Here is a 21,582-nt window from a genome sequence, read left to right on the forward strand (position 1 = left end):
ACTAAGACACTTGTAGGGAATGTCTACACTGCAAAGGAAGGGGTGTTCCTCACTCCAGATAGTTAACACACACCAGCTAACTCAGGTTAAAATAGCAGTGATGACACAGCAACTTGGCTTTTACCTCAGGTTAGCAGCTTGAGTTCAACGTATGGGGAGCCTGAGGTTGCTATTTTAACCCAAGTTAGCTGATGTGGGTTAGCTAACTGAGTTAAGAACATGTTTTTTTCTGGGGCGAGAACAGTGTAGACATGTCCAGAGAGGCACAAGTGGCCAGCAAGTTAAAGAAGTATGGGCTGGATGAATGGACTATAAGGTGGATAGAAAGCTGGCTAGATTGTCGGGCTCAACAGGTAGTGATCAATGGCTCCGTGTCTAGTTGGCAGCCGGTATCAAGCAGAGTGCCCCAAGGGTCAGTCCTGGTGCCAGTTTTGTTCAATATCTTCATTAATGATCTGGAGGATGGCGTGGACTGCACCCTCAGGAAGTTTGCAGATGACACTAAACTTGGAGGAGTGGTAGATACACTGGAGGGTAGGGATAGCATAGAGGGACCTAGACAAATTAGAAGATTGGGCCAAAAGAAATCTGATGAGGTTCAACTAGGACAAGTGCAGAGTCCTGCACTTAGGACGGAAGAATCCCATGCACTGCTACAGACTAGAGACCGAATGGCTAGGCAGCAGTTCTGCAGAAAAGGACCTAGGGGTCACAGTGGACGAGAAGCTGGATATGAGTTGACAGTGTGCCCTTGTTGCCAAGAAGGCTAATGGCATTTTGGGCTGTATAAGTTGGGGCATTGCCAGCAGATCGAGGGACATGATCATTCCCCTCTATTCGACATTGGTGAGGCCTCATCTGGAGTACTGTGTTCAGTTTTGGGCCCCACACTACAAGAAGGATGTGGAAAAATTGGAAAAAGTCCAGCAGAGGGCAACAAAAATGACTAGGGGGCTGGAGCACATGACTTATGAGGAGAGGCTGAGGGAACTGGGATTGTTTAGTCTGTAGAAAAGAAGAATGAGGGGGGATTCGATAGCTGCTTTCAACTACCTAAAGGGGGTTCCAAAGAGGATGGATCTAGACTGTTCTCAGTGGAACCAGATGACAGAACAAGGAGTAATGGTCTCAAGTTGCAGTGGGGGAGGTTTAGGTTGGATATTAGGAAAAGCTTTTTCACTAGGAGGGTGGTGAAGCACTGGAATGGGTTACCTAGGGAGGTGGTGGAATCTCCTTTCTTAGAGGTTTTAAGGTCAGGCTTGACAAAGCCCTGGCTGGAATGATTTAGTTAGGGATTGGTGCTGCTTTGAGCAGGGGGTTGGACTAGATGACCTCCTGAGGTCCCTTCCAACCCTGATATTCTATGACTGGCCCAAGGTCACACAGAAGTCTGTGGTGGAGCAGGGAACTGAACAGCCTCCCACGTCCTAGGCTAGTGCCCTAACCATTGGTCCAAGATTAGTTGTGACCTCTCTGCTTTGGAATGTCTTCTCTGCCACAGAGTTCCCAATGTAAGTGGCTAATAGATCAAGCAATCATACATAGCTTGTCTACAAACAAGATTACAGCCTTATACGATGGCAATACCCTTAGCCCGCTGCAGGGAGTGCTAGTGACTATGACAAATGCTGCACTTGCAATTAAATTGACTTGCAAGACTCCGGACTCCAAAAATCAGCATGAAGCTAGCCAGGCCCAAGTCAAAGGAAACCTGCTCCGAGCAAGTCAGCTAGTCCAGTGATGTGACCCATACACTAAGCGAGAAATGAGTGCAGGAGTGCCCCAAGAGGGGCAGGCACTTTCTGAAACACAGTGGACGACACAGTCCCTGGCCCAAGACCAGTATGTCCTGTCTGGCACCCCTGGGGATGGGGACAGGAAGGGACAGTCTTCTGCAAACCTCTTGCCCCCCTTACCTGCACCCCGGGGCGCTGAAGCACAGCCCCGAGCTAGTCATGCCCAGAGTGCAGATTAAGCTGCTGGATGAGGGGGTGGGGGGAGTGGGTTAACTCGTGCACCCGGCTCCGTAAGCCCAGCAGCAGCTCTGGCCGAGCAGTAAGTGACTTGTCTGGAGGGGCCACACTAACACGCAGCCGAGGGGGGCCGTATCTGCTGCTCACGCCTCGCGCCGCGCCCCTCCCGCGCGTGCCAAACGGGCCTGGGGACTCAGGGGCGTGCGAGCGCGCTCAGCCCCGAGGCGGGGGGAGGGAAGAGGAGGGGGCGTGTCCCTTGCGGTGGGGGCGGGGCCTCCCGCTCCGGTTTCCCAGGGTGCATTGGGTGCGCTGGCTGTCTGGCCACGTCTCCGGGCCACGTCGCTCGGTGCCCGTTGAGCTCTCGCCATCTTCGGTCCCCGGCTCCGGGCTCCCCTGCCTCCGCCATGAACATCTTCCGCCTCACCGGGGACCTGTCCCATCTGGCGGCCATCATCATCCTGCTGCTCAAGATCTGGAAGACCCGCTCCTGCGCCGGTGCGTGCCCGGGGGGACCGCGCGGACTTGGGGGAGCGGGGCCTGATACTTCCTGGGCGGACCGGACTGACCAGAGCCGACCCGCGGGAGCGGGGACTGATCCACCCGAGGGAGCGGAGCCTGATGTTCCCTGGGAGGACCGGACCGACCCGACCCGACGCGGGGGAGCGGGGCCTTATCCTCCGATGCGGGGAGGGGGACGGAGGGAACTAGACCGACCCGGGTGTGTGGGGGGGAGAGAGTGGATCGATCTCGCGGTCTCATCTCAGCCCCTTCTGTGGGGAAACCCGCTTTTCCACAGAGGCCTCTGCCCTCCCCTCCAGGTGTGGGGCACCCCACCCCAGGAGTTGCCTCAGTTGCCAGGGTATGGGGCGGCGAGGGGGGTTCCTCCCTTCCGCCCCCCGGGGCATTGAGGTGGGGAGCGATGTCTTTGCTGGGGATGGGAGAGAGGGATTTCTTTGTGGGGGCATATTTGGCTGCTCCAACTGCTGGAGGGAGAGAACTGTCAGGTCTTCATGGGGTACTCACAAAATCCCTACCAGCAGGGAGAAGGGGGGAGTTTTCTCTGAAGAGCTGTCCCGCGTGTAGACAACATGAAGACTTCCCCTTCCCAAATGTGGGAGGCTTGGGTAGATGTGAATCAGGGAGACTCAGCCTTGCCCTTTCGCCCCCGAAAAACACCCCGGGGCTGGGGTAGCTCTAAATAAAGGCCGATGCGCTTCCATTGCCTCCTCGTCTGACAGCTCTGATCACGTTACAGATTTAGTGGCTTTAAGCAGTTGCAGTTATTCATGCTTCAGTCCCTGACGCGCTGCAGAAAGCACTAGTACTTTCCTCCATCCTACAGTTGTGCAGCTCATTCCTTATGTAACTGCCCGGTGCAAAGCGAATGAATGGGGAGATGGTTTGGAGGAGGGAAGGAACGAGTCTCCTGGAAGGCAGGCAAGCGTCACTTTGCACAACTCCATCAGAGTTGCAGAAATAAGATTAATTTCTTAATTTTAAGTGAGCTGTGCTCATTCTCTGGCAGTTTCCAGCCTAAATTTTCCTCTCTCTGTATACTTTCCTTCTTTAAACACAGATCTAATTTGCAACGGGCAGGCTTTGGTGCAGATGTTTGGAGTCGCTGACATTGCAGTTTGCAAATCCTGAAGTTTCTCTTGCTGTCTTCCTATTCTATATCTAATCACACTAATTTGCACTCTTAATGCCTTTTTCAAAAGGCGTTACGTTGCCATCCTATTAGATTCGGGGGGTTTGAGCGGTTTCTCACTTATATTGCCAACTGCAATAGAAAATTGGAAGCGAATGACTGAATCCGGGCTTGAGAATAGGCTCTCAATTGGGATCCCTGGCCTAGTCTGACGTGGCAGCTAGTTGAAGGTGTGGTGGATTGGGCTGCTAGGAAGAGGGATGATGTTGAATTCTGGCTGTACGGTGTCAGCTTTTCAGAACCACTATTCTCATGGGTCTGTAATTTAGCTGTGTAAATTCACTGTCACTGCATCGGGGGAAGGCTTGCTTCCTATTGTACATTTATTAGTGCTTTGTCTAGTCATAGTCTTAACTCTCTGCTACAGAGTGGAGCTTCCCTGGACTGGTGTGTGTTTAAGTAGGGGAAACCCCAGTGTGTGGAGGGATCCCCTGGATGGTGGTTTAAAAAAAATTGCTCAGGCTCATGATGGATTCCCCATCACTTAAAGTTTTTTTAATCAAGATTGGATGTTTTTCTAAAAATATGCTTTAGGAATCCTTTTGGGGACAATTATACAGGAGGGCAGACTAAATTATCACAATGGAATCTGTATCCATAGAGAAAAGTGATTGGGCTTCTACTATTTCATTCAGTGAACAGTAGAGCTATCTGGAAATAGCTTTGGAAGCAGTTTTCTACCATTGTACATTGTTCCAGAACACTAGAACTACTGCTGCTCCAGTAATTCAATCTAGGTGCTCCATATATGTGTGTTAAATAATCTGCCCACCCAGCAGCTATCTGTAATACCAATTCTCCTACAGCCTGGCCTTCAACTGGAGCTTCTTTTGGGCATCAGTGAGAGCAAGTATTCCTGTAACTAGTCCTTGCTGTCACTTGTTGGCATGAAGCATTGCCTACATACTAATTTTATAGTGAAGCAGGAATGGCTAAGGTGGTGGGTTAACAAAGTACAAATAGAGAGTTATTGTAAATTAAGAGCCCCAAGGGGCCTGAGGATGGGGAGATAAAATGGATGGTATATAGAGGTAGTATGTTGTGAAGCAATTAAGCCACACTTACCACATTGAAATGTCTAATACTCTGTGCAGGTAAGCTAGATGTGGAAAGGTGAAGAATATGGAAAGACTGATATCTTGTGTCAGCTACAGTCACTATTAATTTGGTAGTTTGGGGAAACTGTTTTTTAAAGTTACCAATTTTGAGTTACAATATATAAGTAACTTGGTTTTCTAACAAACTTTATTAGACTATCTAGCAGTGAATTTAGGATGTAGATACAATAGCAGTTCAGAACTATTTATAAGGGGCCCTACAGATTAATGTTATTTAAAACATAATCCTTGCCAATAGAGTTTACAGTCAAAGAGCCCAATTCTAAAAATCCTTCTTGATGTGAGTCATACAAATAAGAGTTTTGGAGTACTGGGCCCCATGTCAAGAAACAAATGCAAAGAAAGGCTTGTGGTTTGGGAGTTTAAAAAGACTTCCAACCCTGGCATATGAGATATTGAAGAAGGGCTATATTGAAACCAGTGACTAAGATGAAAGGTTATATTTTCTATTGCTTGAGTGGTTAAAGTGCTAACCTGAGATTCAGAAGATCCTGGTTCAATTCCCTGCTTCACAAGACTTCTCATGTGATCTTTCTGGAATACTGAGGTACTTATTATATCAGCAAACATACAATATAAAATAGAATTTAGTCCCTTCTCCCCTCCCCCAAAGGTGCTTAATGATCAAAATGCTATCCGTTCCCCAAAGTCATTTTCTCCAGAGTTAGTAGGTTTTTGGAAACAAACAAACCTTTACCTCTGTCTCCAGTAAGTTATAGAATTGTAACATCTCTCCTGGGGGCTGCTTTTCTAGCACCAAGAAGTGGAATAGCTTGTGTTATATAGGGCCCCAGACTCCTTCCACTCTCAGAATGCCCTTCTAAAAGGAAATTAATTAACTTTTCCTTAGGTCTTTTAGTAGGAAAAATCTGCTTTATGCTCTTATCTATTCCTCTTTATGAGATGGAGATAAATTTACCAGGGTTTATTTTCTTAAAGAAAAGTCAGGTAGAACTAGGGGGAAGGAGTTCAAATCCTTCTTTTCTTTTCTCTCAGGGCTCTAGCCTCTGAGCCCTAACAACAACGAGTGAGAATAAATTCACTGCGGGCTTTTCTTCAGACGCTCATCCTTTCTGCGGTTCATTTGGGTGCAAGTGATCATGTAATGATAGATTTGATGATTCTAAGGAAAGGAAGGAGTGAGAACACTAGAATAAGGACAATGGACTTCAAAAAAGCAGATTTTAACAAACTCAGAGAACTGGTAAGTAAGGTCATGTGGGGAGAAAATCTAAGGGAAAAAGGAGTTCAAGAGAGCTGGCAGTTTTGCAAGGAGACAGTATTGAAGGCTCAATTGCAAACTATCCCAATGTGAAGGAAAGATAGGAAGAGGCCAATATGGCTCCATCAGGAGCTCTTTAATGACCTGAAAATCGAAAGGAATCCTACAAAAAGTTGAAACATGGACAAATTGCAAGGATGAGTACAAAAGAAAAGCAAAAGGATGTACAGCCAAAATGAGAAAATCTAAGATACAAAATGAGTTACACCTAGTAAGGAACATAAAAGGTAATAAGTTCTGTAAATACATTATGAGCAAAAGAAAGATGAAGGAAAGTGTAGGTCCTCTGTTTACTGGCCAGATACTCAACACAGTTAATATTAAACAACAAAGTGGAAGGAATACAAACCAAAATAGGGAAAGACCAAGGTCAAGAAAGTTTAGGTATGTTAAAGGCAGGGGCTGATTAAATTCATCCTAGAATACTTAAGTAGGGTGACCATATTTCCCTATGCTGAATACGGGGCACCTAGTAAAATTACTCCTATTCAAGCAAGTTCAACGGCAATCAATCAGAACGATGCAGTACAAATGTTTAAATTAACATCAAGTTGACTGAGCCTGTTAAAAAGAAATACTGCTTAGTTGGATTCTTTTTATTTACCTTCTTATCTTTAAGACTTTAAGATTCACATTAGGAGAGGTGACACACACACTCTTGTACACCTCTCTCACACGGGGTGTGTGTGTGCGTGCGACTGACCGACCCAAACCTCCCTGCCTGGTGCTCTCTGCCTTCCATGCCTGGCTGGGCCCCCAGGATGGACCCACCTCTCCTGGTACCGGGCACTGCATCTTCCCAAAGCAACACATGGAGTGGGGGGGCATGCAGGGTCACATGTCCCCCCTCACCCCACCCCCACCCCCATTTCTGTCAGGGTTCACACCAGAATGTAGCCAGCAGTAGCCTTTCGGCACTGTGCGGGAGGGAAGGGAGAGGAGCTGCCTCCAGCCGCAGGAGAAGGGGACTGGGGGAAAGGATGACCTGGCCCATGTCTTTGCAGAGCTCATCTCATCCCTGTGGCTGGAAGCAGCTTGTCCCTTCCTGCCTGCACAGTGTCGAAAGGCAGCTAACACCTTCAGGCTGTTGCTGGCCACCAACATAACCCAGCCGCCTCCTGTCCCCCAGCTACAGTGTGGGCAGGAAGGGGTTAAGCCTTAAGGATGCATTGTGCACCAGGACCCAGGGAACCTGACTACAGGGGCTTCAGCTAACCTGGTCAGAGAGTTGGATCGCCAGGGAAGGGTGCCTAGGGGGCGGAGCAGCCCTGCACTCCCTAGTTGCAGGACCCGAGGGGGGTGGGTGAAGAGGGTGCTAAGCCCCTTCCCAGAGGGCTGCTGTGGAGCTTGCAGGGTTGGGATGCAAACAGGCTGGAAATCACTTCCTCCTTCCACCACCACACCAGAGCTTAGCTGAGTGGTAGAGAGGCTTCCCCATGCCAGCGCTGCACAGGGCTTTGGCACATGCAGGGCTTGGTTCCTCCTGGCCAGTGCCCCAGGCCAGAGAGTCTTGGGCTTTCCTGAGGTGCCAGCCCAGCCAGAGGCGGTAGGGAAAGGAAGGAGCCTGCTGGCCAGACTATTGGTGAGCTGAGTGCTCTGACCAGGGGCTGGTTCTCCGCACAGTGCTGGAAGCGAGATGCGTCCCACCGGGGGAGATATGGGGGAGCCACGGGACTGGGGGGTGGGATGAAGGGGAAAATCAGGGAGAGGATAGAAAGAGGGGGAGCACATAAAGGGCTGATGGGTGAGCAGCAGAGGAAACACATAACTGGCTGCTGCCTAGCGCCTGCCCGGCGCCTGCCCATACACACAGCCCTTGCCGACCGGAAATGGGCCAGAGGGCCGGGCCCGGCCCTGCTGGCTGAGAGCCAGCACACAGTGGGGGTTGTGCTGATGGACCAGCAGAGGGAGCGGCTGGCCCCACAAGCTGCATCTTCACCCTGCCACCAGCCTTGCACACCTACCCCCATTGTCAGCCACTGGACCCCCTCACTCACTGCTGGTGGGCAGGTGGCTGGTGAGCAGGGATCCAGTCAGCAGCCGGACCCGCCAATACTGATGGGGGGGTGGGGGGGTGGGGCATAAAATACAGGACAATTTGCCCGTTTTTAAGAAAAAGTCAGGACACCTGCAGGAGGGCTTAAATATGGGACTGTCCTTTTAAAATGGGACATCAGGTCACCCTATACTTAAGGAATGAGCTGAAGCAATCTTGGAATTGTTAGCTGTTATCTTTAAGAACTCTTGGAGGACTGGTAAGGTCCCAGAGGCCTGGAGAAGGGCAAACATAGTACCTATCTTTAAAAAGGGGGAAATAGAGCACACAGGGAATTATAGACCAATCAGCCTGACTTTGATACTTCGAAGATGATGGAACAAATTATTAAACAATCAGTTTTTACCCACCTAGAGATTAATAGGGCTATAAGGCATAGCCAGCATGGATTTGTCAAGAACAAGTCATGCCAAACCAAAGCAAAATTTCCTTCTTTGACAGGGTTACTGGCCTAGTGGGGGAAGCAGTAGATGTGCTATATCTTGATTTTAGTAAGGTTTTTGACACCGTCCCACATGACATGCTTATAAGCAAACTAGGGAGATGCTGTCTAAATTAAATTACTATAAGGTGAGTGCACAACTGGTAGAAAGACTGTACTGAAAAAGTAGTTTTAAGTGGTTTGCTGTCAAACACGGAGCGTGTACCTCGTGGTGTCCTGCAGGAATCATTCTTGGGTCTGGTACTAGTCAGTATTTTCATTAATGACTCGGATATTGGAGTGGTGAGTGTGCTTATAGAATTTGCAGGTGACTCCAAGATGAGAGGGATTGCAAGCTTTTTGAAGGACAGGATTAGAATTCAAAATGACCCTGACAAATTGTTGAACTGGTCAAATTCAACAAGATGAGATTGAATAAAGACAAGTGCAAAGTACTTCTCCTAGAAAGAAAAAATAAATAACTACAAAATGAGGAACAACTAGCTACGTGGTAGTACTGTTGACAAGGATCTGGAGCTCATAATGGATTATAAACTTAATATGAATCACTAATGTGATACAATTGCAAAAAAAAGTACAGTATCATTCTCGGGTGTATTAACAGGACTGTCCTGTATAAGAAATGGGAGGTAATTGTCCTGCTCTACTCAGCAGTGGTGAGGCTTCAGCTGGAGTACTGTGGCCAGTTCTGGGCACCACACTTTAGGAAAGATGTGGACAAATTGGAGAGAGTCCAGAGGAGAGCACCAAAAATGACAAATTGTTCAGAAAATGTGACCTGTGAGGAAAGGTTAAAAAAAACCTAGGCATGTTTAGTCTTGAGAAAAGAAGACTGAGGGGGGACCTGATAATAGTCTTTTAATATGTTAAGGGCTGTTATAAAGAAGATGGTGATCAATTGTTCTCCATGTCCACTGAAGGTAGGACAAGAAATAATGAGCTTAATCTGCAGCAAAGGAGATGTAGGTTAGCTATTAGGAAAAACTTTCTAACTATAAGGGTAGTTAGGACCTGGAAAAGGCTTCCAGGGGAAGTTGTGGAATCCCCATTGTTGGAGATTTTTAAGAACACGGTAGACAAACACCTGTGAGGCATGGTTTAAGTTTATTTAATCCTGCCTCAGCACAGGGGGTTGGACATGATGACTTCTCAAGGTTCCTTCCAGCCCTACATTTCTATGATTTTATGATTTTTCCTGTGGAGTTTGTCATATCGGTGTTTGTTATAGTCTAAGAATTCTGAAACATCAGCTTACTCAAATTTGTTTGTAAGGCCATTCCAGAAGCACATCACCCATTATAATGGTAACAGATAACACTTCAACAGTCACTGATGAACACCCAACTGTCATCTTGAGGGCTTTATGCTATCACTTACAAAGCTTGTTTATTTGAGCAGTTTGTAACTTAACACCAAATATGCATGCACCCTATGATTTTTTCAGACGTTAAGGAAGGGTGTGAGCAAACCGACAGATGGTTTAACTGTGTGACCCCAAAGTAAGGAGAAAATTAGAAATAGTTAACCAAAAAGCTCCCAAATGAGTGATTCCCAAACTGTAGTTTATGGACCACAGAGAGCTGGCAAGTCATAGTGCTGATTCCTCTTTTCCGTCTGCTTCTGTGTATGTCCAAGGTCTGTGTTCCAAGAAGAGCTTGAAGGCCTGAAAAAGCAGCTGGAAATGAAGGGGAGACAGCCTGTGTACCTCTATTCTGAGCCACTGATTCCTAAGAGAAGGAGAGGAAATGGGGATTGAGGCCTCAAGGAGGAGGTGGTTTGTGATAGGGAAGGGGAGACCACAAGACAATTTCTGTATATGAGAAGTGAATAACACTATCAGTATTTGAGAACCCCTGCCTTAAATTGTTCTGGTAATGTGTTAGATTAAGTTAGAGGAAGGAATTCAAGGGGAGAGCAAATTAACTCAGGTAGTACTGTTCATTAGAGCTTCGGCAGAAAAACAATCCAGATTTTGGATAGCCAAACTGCTTATTTAAGCTTTTGAATTAGGGTTTCAGAACAATATTTATCACACCAAACAGCAACTCAGAAATAATTACTAGGAATCTCTTTGTGTTGAACTCCATACAGGATGTTTCTGCTGACTTTATTTAATATCATTATAAATTTCCTTTTTATGACATGGAAGTCAATATAAGATGCTAAATAATGTGCTTCCATGAACTATACTCCTGGGGGAATTCTACGCCACTGCGCACGCACAGAATTCATGTCCTCTGCAGATTTTTTTTTCCTCTGCAGAATATAGATTCTGCTGGAGAGGCGCTGCAGTTACACTTTCACCTACCAGGGGCTGCTGTGGCTCCAGAAGAGAGGGCAGCCAGCAGAGAGGGAGGGGGAAGAGGCTGCGTTCCTCACCGTGGGGACAGGTGAGGAGGCAGGGGATGGACAAAGTGTGGCACATGGGGTTGCTGAGAGGTCATAGTCTGGGGTTCAGAAGGGTTAGTGGTGTGGGATAGATTGGCATGGGCTAAGGAGCTAATGGGGTGACAGTATAGAGCAAGGGGCTAAATGGGAGGAGGGCTGCAGGGTCACATGGGGACAGGGAGGGAGGCTGTGGGGGTGCAGGGGGTAGATGGCTTCAGGGTCAGAAGGGAATGGGGGTACAGGGTGCTGGGACACATGGGGACAGGGGCAGATGTGCATGACTAAATGGGAGGGGCTAGAGGTCAACCAGGGTCTGCATGGGGGATGCTCCCCAACTCCCTAACAATTCCCCCTCCCCGCAACCCCGCCCCCCCAAAAAACGGTTGCATACTTCTCCCACCCACATTCAACAACCCTCCTGCTTCCCTCCCAGGCTCTTTCCCTCTCCCTCAATTCCTCCAGTACCCCGACTTCCCCAGGCCTTTGCACTGCTTCTGAGAGATGTGGAAAGTACGTTTCTATATTGTAGTTTAAATGAATTACTTAGAGTTCTGTATTAATATGCCTAGTAAGGAATCTATTTGTCAAAAAAAAAAAAAAAATTCCTGAATCTTTTTTTCCCCTGTCTACATTGTTACAAACATACTTGCTGTCAGGTATTTTGAAATAAATTGCCAAAATAATTGAAACTGGCATGATTATATTGTGTTATTTTGACAAATAAATATGCAGAATTTTGCAGAATTTTTAATTTTTTGGCACAGAATTTCCCCAGGAGTAAAACTGTCATGTACAGATTGTTTTCTGTAATCCATTTCAAGTTAGATTGTTTGCTCTCCAAATTAACTCATGAAATTGATTTGTTCTTCTGCAATATCCCTTCCCAAGTGTTAAAGATAATCTGCAATTGCAAGGGCTGTCAAACTACATGATGTATACCCTAAATGAGCAGGGTAAGAGGGGCATTATGCACATTTTTAAATATAAAATTGACCTTTTTCCATCTGGTAGGTCCTGAAATCAATACCTTCCATGGGACCAGCTGCTCTGACTTCACATTCATCACTGAACCTTACTAGAGGCTGTAGCCAACTTGTATGGGAAAGACAAGTCCATATTTTCTCCAAAAAAATGCCATTTTAGAAAGATTTTTTTTTTTTTTAAATCTACAACGGTTTGGAGGGGGTTATTTTGGGTTGGTTGGTTGTTTTGTTTGTTGCAAATCTTGACTTTTCACAGTAGGCTGATTCAAGTCTACAGTATGTTCTGTACCTGGCCTGATGCCATGTATAATTGAAGGTCTGGACTTCAGGGGCCAAATAAATGGATTTACTTTTATATTCAAAATATTCTAAATGCCCATTTTCACAGCTTGAGAACTCCATTCAGCTGTGACTAATGGTGAGTGGGGGCTTAAACCATAAATTTCATTTTTTGGAAAGTGAGATTGCAAAATTCCAACTTAGAAAAGATATAAACAAAAACTATATAGTGTTTGTCTATTTGCATAACTGAAGATTTTAAGCTTTTACAGGTTTTACTTTATTATGCTAAGATTTAGATTATTGGCAGTTGGTTGATACTAGAGAGAATGTATTAAGCTTCCCAAATAAATGTTTATTACATATGAAAGTTGTAATAAAATACCTAATTAAGAAAATATTACAATTAAGCTATTCAAGTAATATGGACTTTTTGTATAAATACAGTTCATTTAAGTGCAAAGCATTGTTTTATTTGTGGGAAATTTTACTCAAAGCATTTCCCTCTCTGCATGGAGAGCATCATGGTTGAACTTTCTCTGTATTTTTTAAGGACCTGATCCTAAAAGCCATTACTAGGAAATTAATTCCATGGACCTTAATAAAGAGGAGTAAAGATTTGCAGTGACAGGTTTTAACTTTTATAGCAACTAATAAGCACACTTTCTGACTATTCTATATACAATTTATTTGCCTAATCATGTGGAGCAATTGAACTGTAAGAGTAGTTTGCCACATTCACTGTTAAAATAGCTTTAATTCCTTTCAAGTCACTAAGCAACTGGTGTTTGTGTGCTCCTCTTATCCCTGGAATATGCAGTATCTCTTGTTTACATGCAGTATCCTTGCATCTTTGGAGCTGTCCAGTATGTAGCTAATGTATAGGGGCATGTGACAACATGGGTTACAATACAAAGCTAATTCTCACTAATATAACTGAGCTCTGCTATATAGAAACCACTAGTGGTGATACTAAACAGATGGCGTAACCTCCAAAAGTATGATCTGCAAACTGTATGGCTTCTAATAACTTTAACTAAATCTTGTATCATGCTGGCACCTTTTCCACTGCATAGTTTAGTGATGTCAGTGCACCTTAGTTTGATATCACTAACCTGCACAAACTCATGACACTGTTGGTGCTTCTCTTAGTTCTGAGAAATCAGTCTCTATCCTCATTGTGCAGGGAAATCCAATCCTGCACTTTCACCATTTACTTCTACACCTTTAGCAGCAAACATTGTCCTTTGTTATATATAATAATTATTTCATTTATTGCTTTAGGTATTTCTGGGAAAAGCCAGCTTCTCTTTGCTCTGGTCTTCACTACCCGTTATCTGGATCTCTTCTCTGCATTCATTTCATTGTATAACACATCTATGAAGGTACAGTATTCTGCATAAGTGAGAAAGGCTAGTCATTGTTTTGCACACACAATTCCTTTAACAAAAGCCTCTTCTGGTAGGTGATGGTCTACTGCATTGGTAACTTAAAGGACAAAGGAGCTTCAGACAACATATATGGAAATTTGCACTCCATACAAATACTCTTTCCCACCAAAGAAACCTTCTATAAGCTCTTAATATGAGGAAATATGATATCTAAATCAAATAAAGCTGCAACTATAGAAAATTAGTAATTTGTTAAAAACTGTGTAATAAGATGGACTTTTCATTATGGCATTTAGAGCTTTATGAACATCAGTTATCACAACATTGTAAGATAAACCATATACTGTGTGTAAAAACAGGTAATCTGACTTGCCCAAGGTTGCTCAAGAAATTAACAGCAGAGCCAGGAACACACTCCCGGAATCTTTTGTCCCAGTCCAACACTCTAACTGCCACTAGATTATATTTCTTCAACTTTCATGTTCACTTTGATGTATGTATTCTGGACATTGATGGGGTCATGTTTCGTTACTTTGGGCATATTTGAATATATTTATCTTTTAATTTTTGCCTTTTTTAAACATTATTTTCTGCATAGAGTCTGACAAAGCAGTGGAACAAAGCACACTGTGTACAGTATTATGGCTAGTCAGTGATAGAAAAGGAAAAAAGAAATATAAATCAACAGTTCAGGGCTTCTAGACATGTGCTCTTTCTCCAGGCTGTGTGGCTTTTAAAGTGTTAGATCGGCTCTGTTGAGTAAGCATGATGCTGTTGCTACATGACAGAGCATGCATGAGGATCAGGTCTGTGTTTCTGATCACTGCATAAATTTTCTAATATCCATGTGCATGTTGCACTGTAATTTTCAACCATTCATAACTTCATGTTTTTCAGAAGTCCCAAAGCACATACTAGTAATGGATTATGCATATGTACAATTTTAAGTTTAAATGTTTGGCACTTTTTAGTATCCCCTTCACAATTTTTCTACAAGAGGGAAAATGTATTTTTCCTCCCAGTCCTCTCCATTCAAACTTCTGAAAGAGTTTTGTTGAAACTTCCTTTAGTCACTGTTAGCCAGAAGTAAGGTATGGAAAAATGTAGAACTAAAGGTGAAATGTGAAAATAGAGGGTTATATTGGAAACTGCCTCGCATCCTGTATGACAGAAGCCATCAGGTTATAACTTGTATAATTATTTAGATTAAAAATGTAGAACCAAGAGTTATTGGCTTTTGAATTAGTACTCTATGAAGAGGAGTAAAACACCATTTACTCCTTGTATTCTTTTGCAGTGTCATATAGACAAACAGTAACTTGGGTTTTTTGTAAACAGTCATGTATTTTTTTTTTGTTAGGAGGTGTACAATCATATTTGTGTTCTGTTTTTTTTTCTTATTAGCTTATCTACGTTGCTTGCTCATATGCCACTGTATACCTGATCTACATGAAATTTAAGGCTACCTACGATGGAAACCATGATACATTCCGAGTGGAGTTTCTGGTGGTTCCTGTTGGTGGACTCTCGTTTCTTGTCAATCATGACTTCTCCCCTCTAGAGGTTGGTTGAGGTTATTTCTGGTATTTTAAGTTTGTTGGTTTTCTGTAATAATGTAAAGATGATGTAATTTTATTTAAAATATGCTTTCAACAGTTAGAAATGTTTCAGTATGAACAAATATTTTGAGGGTGTATTGGACATTAAAGACACTTCTAAAAGCCCATTTGTAAAATACATCCAATGACAGATGTGGTGGTCCTGCACCCCTCACATACCTTTAAACTCGCTGAACTTCAGTCAGAATGTAGTCTGTGTAAAGAATACAGGTTATGGCACTTGAAAGACTGAATTTAGTGCTCCAATGGATGGTCACTTCATTGTTTTATCAAACAGAAGCATATATTGTTCACCTCGCACTCATGGCTGTGATATTAATCCAGCAATATCATTTGTCTTATGTTTTCTGGCATTTTTCAAGCTTACCAGACTGGCAGCCAGTGAGATTTTGGTGCCATCTGGTGAAACCAAAAAGAATTACAAAAATTCTGAATCATTATACTGTATTACAAACTTCTAGAGTATTTACAGAAATTGTAGCCACACTAGAAATACAGTAAATTTATTTATCGTTTATCAGCACAGAAAATAAATGCTTCCCTATAGTATAAAATATACCTTCCTGTATATATTTTAATTGGAGTGAAACTGAATTTTTCTAGGCCATAGGATTGTCAGATTTCATTAAGGAAAGTGTCTTAATATTGTCTTGATGTCCTTCATTGCAACATTTTGTTTTTAAATCTTTTTTTTTTTTTTTTTTTTTTTTGTTGACTCATGAGCTTTCAGCCAGTGTTAAAATGCTCGATTATTTTGATTTCCATGGATGTTGCAAAACTTGAGGCTGGACGCTCTTTCCATTTAGGCATAAAATGGAATTTTACCTTCTTGCCTGCTTTTTATTTGGAGAGTACACAACAATTGTAGGTTGATAAGTTTTTTTCCCTCAGTTAATAAGGTAAATGGATAAGAATTCTCTTCTAGTCAACTGAAGGTTTTTTCTCTACTTTTTTTTACTTTTTTCACAATTAGAGCCTGACCCTGCAACAAGTGAAGTCTATGAAAGTTTTGCTACTGGGTTCAGTTTGTGCAGGATCATGCTCTAATTGGGGGTGCGTGTGAAAGAAAATAGGAGGAACTTACTCATCCGCTTTGGAGCGGAGCTGGAGCGTGGAGCAGTGGAGCTGCAGGTTTTTGCCAGGAGCTGGAGCACAGCTCCAAAGCCCTGCAATTTACTAGCCTAAGATTCTTTGTTTAAATTCTGATCCAGAGAGATGAAAAGTGGCCTCAGCAATTTGGAGACACTCAGCATCTCACAGAATCAAGTCTCTTAAATGGATTTCAGGGTGCTGCAAATCTTTAACTCAAAGGCACATACTAGGAAGCATTGACTTCATCCGCAAACCACTGCTGCAGGCTCATTAGATAGTTGATTCAGAGATTCTCTTGTCTACAGTCACTTTGACTGTGATTCATCTCAGGAACAAGTCTATGCAGTTTTCCTGCTTGTCCTGATTGGAGAAGGTTTTGTCTGGATTTGTGACAAGGAGGACTTGTCAAATTACTGTATTTGTTCATAAAATTGTTTGGTTTGACCTCAATTTTTACCCCCTAACATCTTCCTTACTCATAGGCATGGAGGGAAATTAGTGGTATTGAATGTATTTGCCTTTTTTTCTTTCAGATCTTGTGGACCTTCTCTATCTACCTTGAATCAGTTGCTATCCTCCCTCAGCTTTTTATGATTAGTAAAACTGGGGAAGCTGAGACCATCACCACTCACTATCTTTTCTTCTTGGGTCTGTACCGTGCCTTGTACCTAATCAATTGGATTTGGCGCTACTATTTTGAAGGATTCTTTGATCTCATAGCTGTTGTTGCTGGTGTGGTCCAGACCATTCTTTACTGCGACTTCTTCTATTTGTATGTTACAAAAGGTAAGTAGTACAGTAACTGGCAGCATCAGGTTGTATTATAATACCCCGTAGTGTCAGGCATGGTTAAATTGACTTTTTTCTAACTGATTGTCTGTACTGAGGTCACCAACTTGTTAATATTATATGTAAATTATTACAGTACATTTTTTTTGGTAGTTCTGGGCCTTTTGAGGGCCTGTCTCCACTACAGGTGGAACCATGGTTCTGATGAGTCTCTGTGACATAGTTAAAACTAATGTAATTCAGTGTATTCACATTGCACCTTTTTGGGGGAACAGTCATGTCATCCCTGCTTCCTGAACCCTGTAAAATCAGCACAGCTCTTCCACACTGTTTAAACTGGTAGTACGAGTCCGAAGGAGCGTCTTTCAAGATGGAGAACACCTCCTGGACAAATAAGATTTGAGTGTATTTTATGTTGATCTCAGCCCTGTAGAATCTGTTAGCTGTTCTGCCCCTCCTCATATTTCCCCCCATCTTATCACCCCAAAGTTGCATAATTGTGAATCTTATTACTTTGGTTAGGCCCACTATGGTAGATCACCACTACTGGTTCATTGATGTTATCATACCCTGACCTGGCAAAATTCATGATGCTAGAATTTAAGAATTTCCATGTGTACACAGGGGACAGAGTGGAACAGGCTCTTCTTTCCATATACAGTAACTCCTCACTTAAAATCGTCCCATTGGGAACATGCTCGTTTAAAGTTGTGCAATGCTCCCTTCTAATGTGGTTTGGTAGCCGCCTGCTGTGTCCACTGCTTGCAGGAAGAGCAGCCTGGTGGAGCTAGCTGGTGCATGGTTGGAACCAGGGTGGACCAACAGCTCCCTATCAGCTCCCCGCTCCCCTAAGTTCCCTGTGCAGCAGCTGCCCAGCAGGCTAGCAATTGCAACTATCCTTCCCCCACTGCCATGTGCTGCTCCTGCCCTCTACCTTGGAGCTGCTCCCCAAGACTCCTGCTTGCTGTGGGGGGGAGGAAGAGGGAGACAAATGTCAGGGTGTCCCCATCCCCCCTGCTCCTACACCCCACTTACCCCATCTTCCATAGAGCAAGGGGGACACACGACAGAGGGAGCTTCCAGGCAGTTACAGCTGCAGTCCGGTCTCAGCTTGCTGATCTAATTAACAAGGCAGTGTACTTCTGACCCACTCTTCATACTTAAAGGGGAACTGCGCATCTCTCTCACACACACACACACACACACACACACACACACACACCTCTCTCTCTCTCTCACTGTGTCTCGGTCTCTGCCCTCCCTCCTTTCCTGTTGCCTTGTACAGTAGAGTGTGAGAGTTAACCCTTGAGTGCTCAGCCAATTGCTAGTTCATCATTTAGCAGTAAGGCATTCCCTGGAAATATCCCACCCTCTGACTCCTCCACCTCAACCAAGCTTCACAATCATCATCACTGTGTACCAGTAAATATTTGTCTGGTGAAAAAAATTTCCCTGGAACCTAACCCCCTCATTTACATTAATTCTTATTGGGAAATTGGATTTGCTTAAAGTCATTTTTCAGGAACATAACTACAATGTTAAGTGAGGAGTTACTGTACTCTCCCACAGAATTTAATGGCAGGGAGATGAGAGTTAGGAGGACCTGATTATAGAGCATTTCTTACAAAAAAGTGATTCTGTCTGATAAATTGTATTCCTTCACATACTTCAACAATTTGGCCATGGATACATCTATTTATTTAGTAACTTTTCTCTTTTTTTTCCTAGTACTAAAAGGAAAGAAGCTCAGTTTGCCAGCGTAAGTGCCAAAAATCATCACCAGCATCTGTCCTTCCGGATGCTTGGACAGAACAATCCTTACCACAAGCAAAGGCGAAGATGCTTGAGACAGAAAGTCAGAAATACAACTCTCTTTTTAGCACAGATAGTCATCAGTGGCTCTGTAAGAACAGAGGAAAAACAACCAGCGGATTTCTGTTTGATGCATCTTGCCTCTATCTTTTTTATTACTATGTATAAAGATTTTTTACATAAAGAAACTTATACTGTATTAATAAATTCAGTGTGTAGTTTCAATTTGAATAGTTCCAAAAGTGAGGTTTTGTGAGGTTGTTTATGACCAGAAATAAGTACAAACACTTTTTTTTTTTAAATTTTCAAGGATTCTTTCAAATAACTGATTTATTTCAGTGCACACACATGTGTGCTTCCTGATGGATGGTAATCATTATTCTTCCCCTTCATTTCAATTTTCATTCCACTATATTTATTTTTTTTCCAAAAGGTGAATTATATCTGTCAACTTAAATCTGAACCCACTGATATTTGATGTGAAGTTCTTGTGACCAGTATGCTATGCCATGTGCTGATAGGGAGTTTCCTATGAAAACATGCCAGTGCCATTAAGGCTGGCAGTCATGTTTTGTTAGTTTTCTCTCTTTGGTTCCTTCCCTTTTAAAAACAGGCTGTTAAAGAATGTTAGGGAGTCCATTCTTGTGGCCACCAGGGTGCGTGCCCTCTGTGTCTTTGATCTGTTGTCTAGGAAGGCAATCCAAGTGATAAAGTATTTGGTGGCAATGCAGGTTAGAGAGGTTAAGGTGCTTGGCTGTGTGGTTTAGTGGTAAACATTTCTATTGTGTTCTTTATTCAGGAAAAGATGGTTAAACTGTTTTGGATGTAGAGCCCTACTTTCATTAGTAGTAATATTGTTGCAGCTATAAGGATGAATAACCCATGATAGTTGTCAATTGCAGTAATCTGTAGGTGATCATTTTAAACGTCTTCAGTTTTTTAATGAATACTTTACAAGTAATGTCCATGTTCAGCTTCAAGTGGTTTTTGATGTATCACTTTTGGACAATTAGTATGATTTTTATAAACTTGTTTGAAAATCAGCAGCACCAATTACCATTCTTTATATTCTTTAAATGATTCCCTTTTTTACTGAGCTGTTGCATGATTTATCCTGTGTTACCATCCTCAATAAACATTTTATGAAATGGTGTAAATTGTATCTTTGTTCTTAAATTACGGCTTTGTATCATCCTGTGTCTGGATGAACAGTTGTAGTAACAGACGGTTGTTTAAATTAATTTCATTGTTGATGTACTGGTGTTTGTGGGGAAAATAGATGTATTATCTTTAAATACAGAAACATCTGTTAGTATGAATGTTTTAGAAAATAATCTTAAAAGTGGGAATAAATCTGTGGCTGCACTAGATTGGATTTAGAAATGTGACAGAGAAGATGAGTGGATCAAACACAAAGGGGGTATGAATGGTCTACTGTTTTGAATACTGTATTGGGATTCAGGAGAGCTGGGTTCAGTTCTTGCCTTATACTTTGTGTATGAACTTGGATAAGTGACTTAATGTACTCTGTGCCTTAGCTCTGCATCTGTCAAATGGTGATAATACTTTCTCCCTCACAGGGGCGGTGTTAGGATAAAATCCAGTATGATTGTGAGGTGTTCAGATACTACAGTAATGAGTGCCAAATAAGTACCTGGATAGATTTCATATTATTAATTACTATTGACCTGCATTTAGTTAAATTGTATTTGTCTGGTATGGGTCCCTTTATTTCCCTCACCCGTAATCCACCTAACTTCAAATGTATATGAGATTGTTTTTCAGCTACCAGTCCAACTACTAGAGGCATTTCTATATTCTCACACCCATCCAACAGTTTTGTGACTTGCTTTTCCCACATCCTTTTCTTTTATTTCTGCCCGTATTTTGTGTATTTCTCTCCACCTTTAATATTGTTCCAGTTCCCCATTTGTTCCCTAATGTTTCCATCTCCCCTGTCTTCCATACCTATTGAAAACCTGCTGTCTCTGACCCACACCTTTGGGGAAAGGTTTGTTTTTTTCTCATTGAAGTTAAGACTGGTTTTGATCCTAGTTGTAGCCCATAAATTGAACATAAATTTCACATGTGGGCATCTCCCTTTCTGAGATGGCCACTTCTGTAAGTAGAAAGACTCTGTCCTGAGGTCTGTACAGGAATTCTGTTTTTTCTATACATATCCAGCTTTGGGCGAGGTGAACATGGAATATTACTGAACACACAAAAATTACATTAAAAGGACATTATTAAGGTCTCTTTCACTTGCAATCAATCCCCTGCCTCATTCATTACACACTTCCAACTTTGCAACAAATGAAGTAGGGGTCCTACAGACAGGTTTCTTCACTATATGACCCTAATTCATTCCCAGAGTAGCTCCATTCTTTGAACTGAATGAGGCAGGGGTCTTGTGGGAAAATACTATGTGATTATGTAATTATGACTATCATAAATCCATATCCACAAGGGGGCTGAATTAAAGTTGCACAGGCACACTTAATTCTGGCATTTCCTAACTTTTGAGTGCTTGACTTTTATGTGCAGTCTTAATGTTCTTTTAACATCATTTGTGTGTGTGTAATTTCCTATCTTATTAAAAAAAAAAAAAAAAAAACCTTATCATGTGGTATCCTAATGTATGTATATACCG

General features: G+C 43.0%; 1 protein-coding gene across 1 annotated transcript; it reads left to right on the forward strand.

The window, feature by feature from the left end:
• Positions 1-2,217: 2,217 nt before the first annotated feature.
• Positions 2,218-20,089, forward strand: KDELR2 (KDEL endoplasmic reticulum protein retention receptor 2). The gene is made up of 5 exons (XM_005304715.5): positions 2,218-2,468; positions 13,514-13,614; positions 15,025-15,183; positions 16,865-17,117; positions 18,849-20,089. Exons 1-5 carry the CDS (start codon positions 2,378-2,380, stop codon positions 18,881-18,883), a joined length of 639 nt encoding a protein of 212 aa, XP_005304772.1. The 5' UTR covers positions 2,218-2,377; the 3' UTR covers positions 18,884-20,089.
• The last annotated feature ends 1,493 nt before the right edge of the window (positions 20,090-21,582 follow it).

The sequence above is a fragment of the Chrysemys picta genome, chromosome 10, assembly GCF_011386835.1.
Source record: "Chrysemys picta bellii isolate R12L10 chromosome 10, ASM1138683v2, whole genome shotgun sequence".
Classification (NCBI taxonomy): Eukaryota; Metazoa; Chordata; order Testudines; family Emydidae; genus Chrysemys; species Chrysemys picta.

Coding starts and splice junctions, on each gene's coding strand:
- KDELR2 (XM_005304715.5), top strand. CDS start 2,378: ATGAACATCTTCCGCCTCACCGGGGACCTGTCCCATCTGGCGGCCATC. Junction 13,615..15,024: donor TGTATAACACATCTATGAAG/GTACAGTATTCT, acceptor TTTTCTTATTAG/CTTATCTACGTTGCTTGCTC. Junction 17,118..18,848: donor CTATTTGTATGTTACAAAAG/GTAAGTAGTACA, acceptor TTTTTTTCCTAG/TACTAAAAGGAAAGAAGCTC.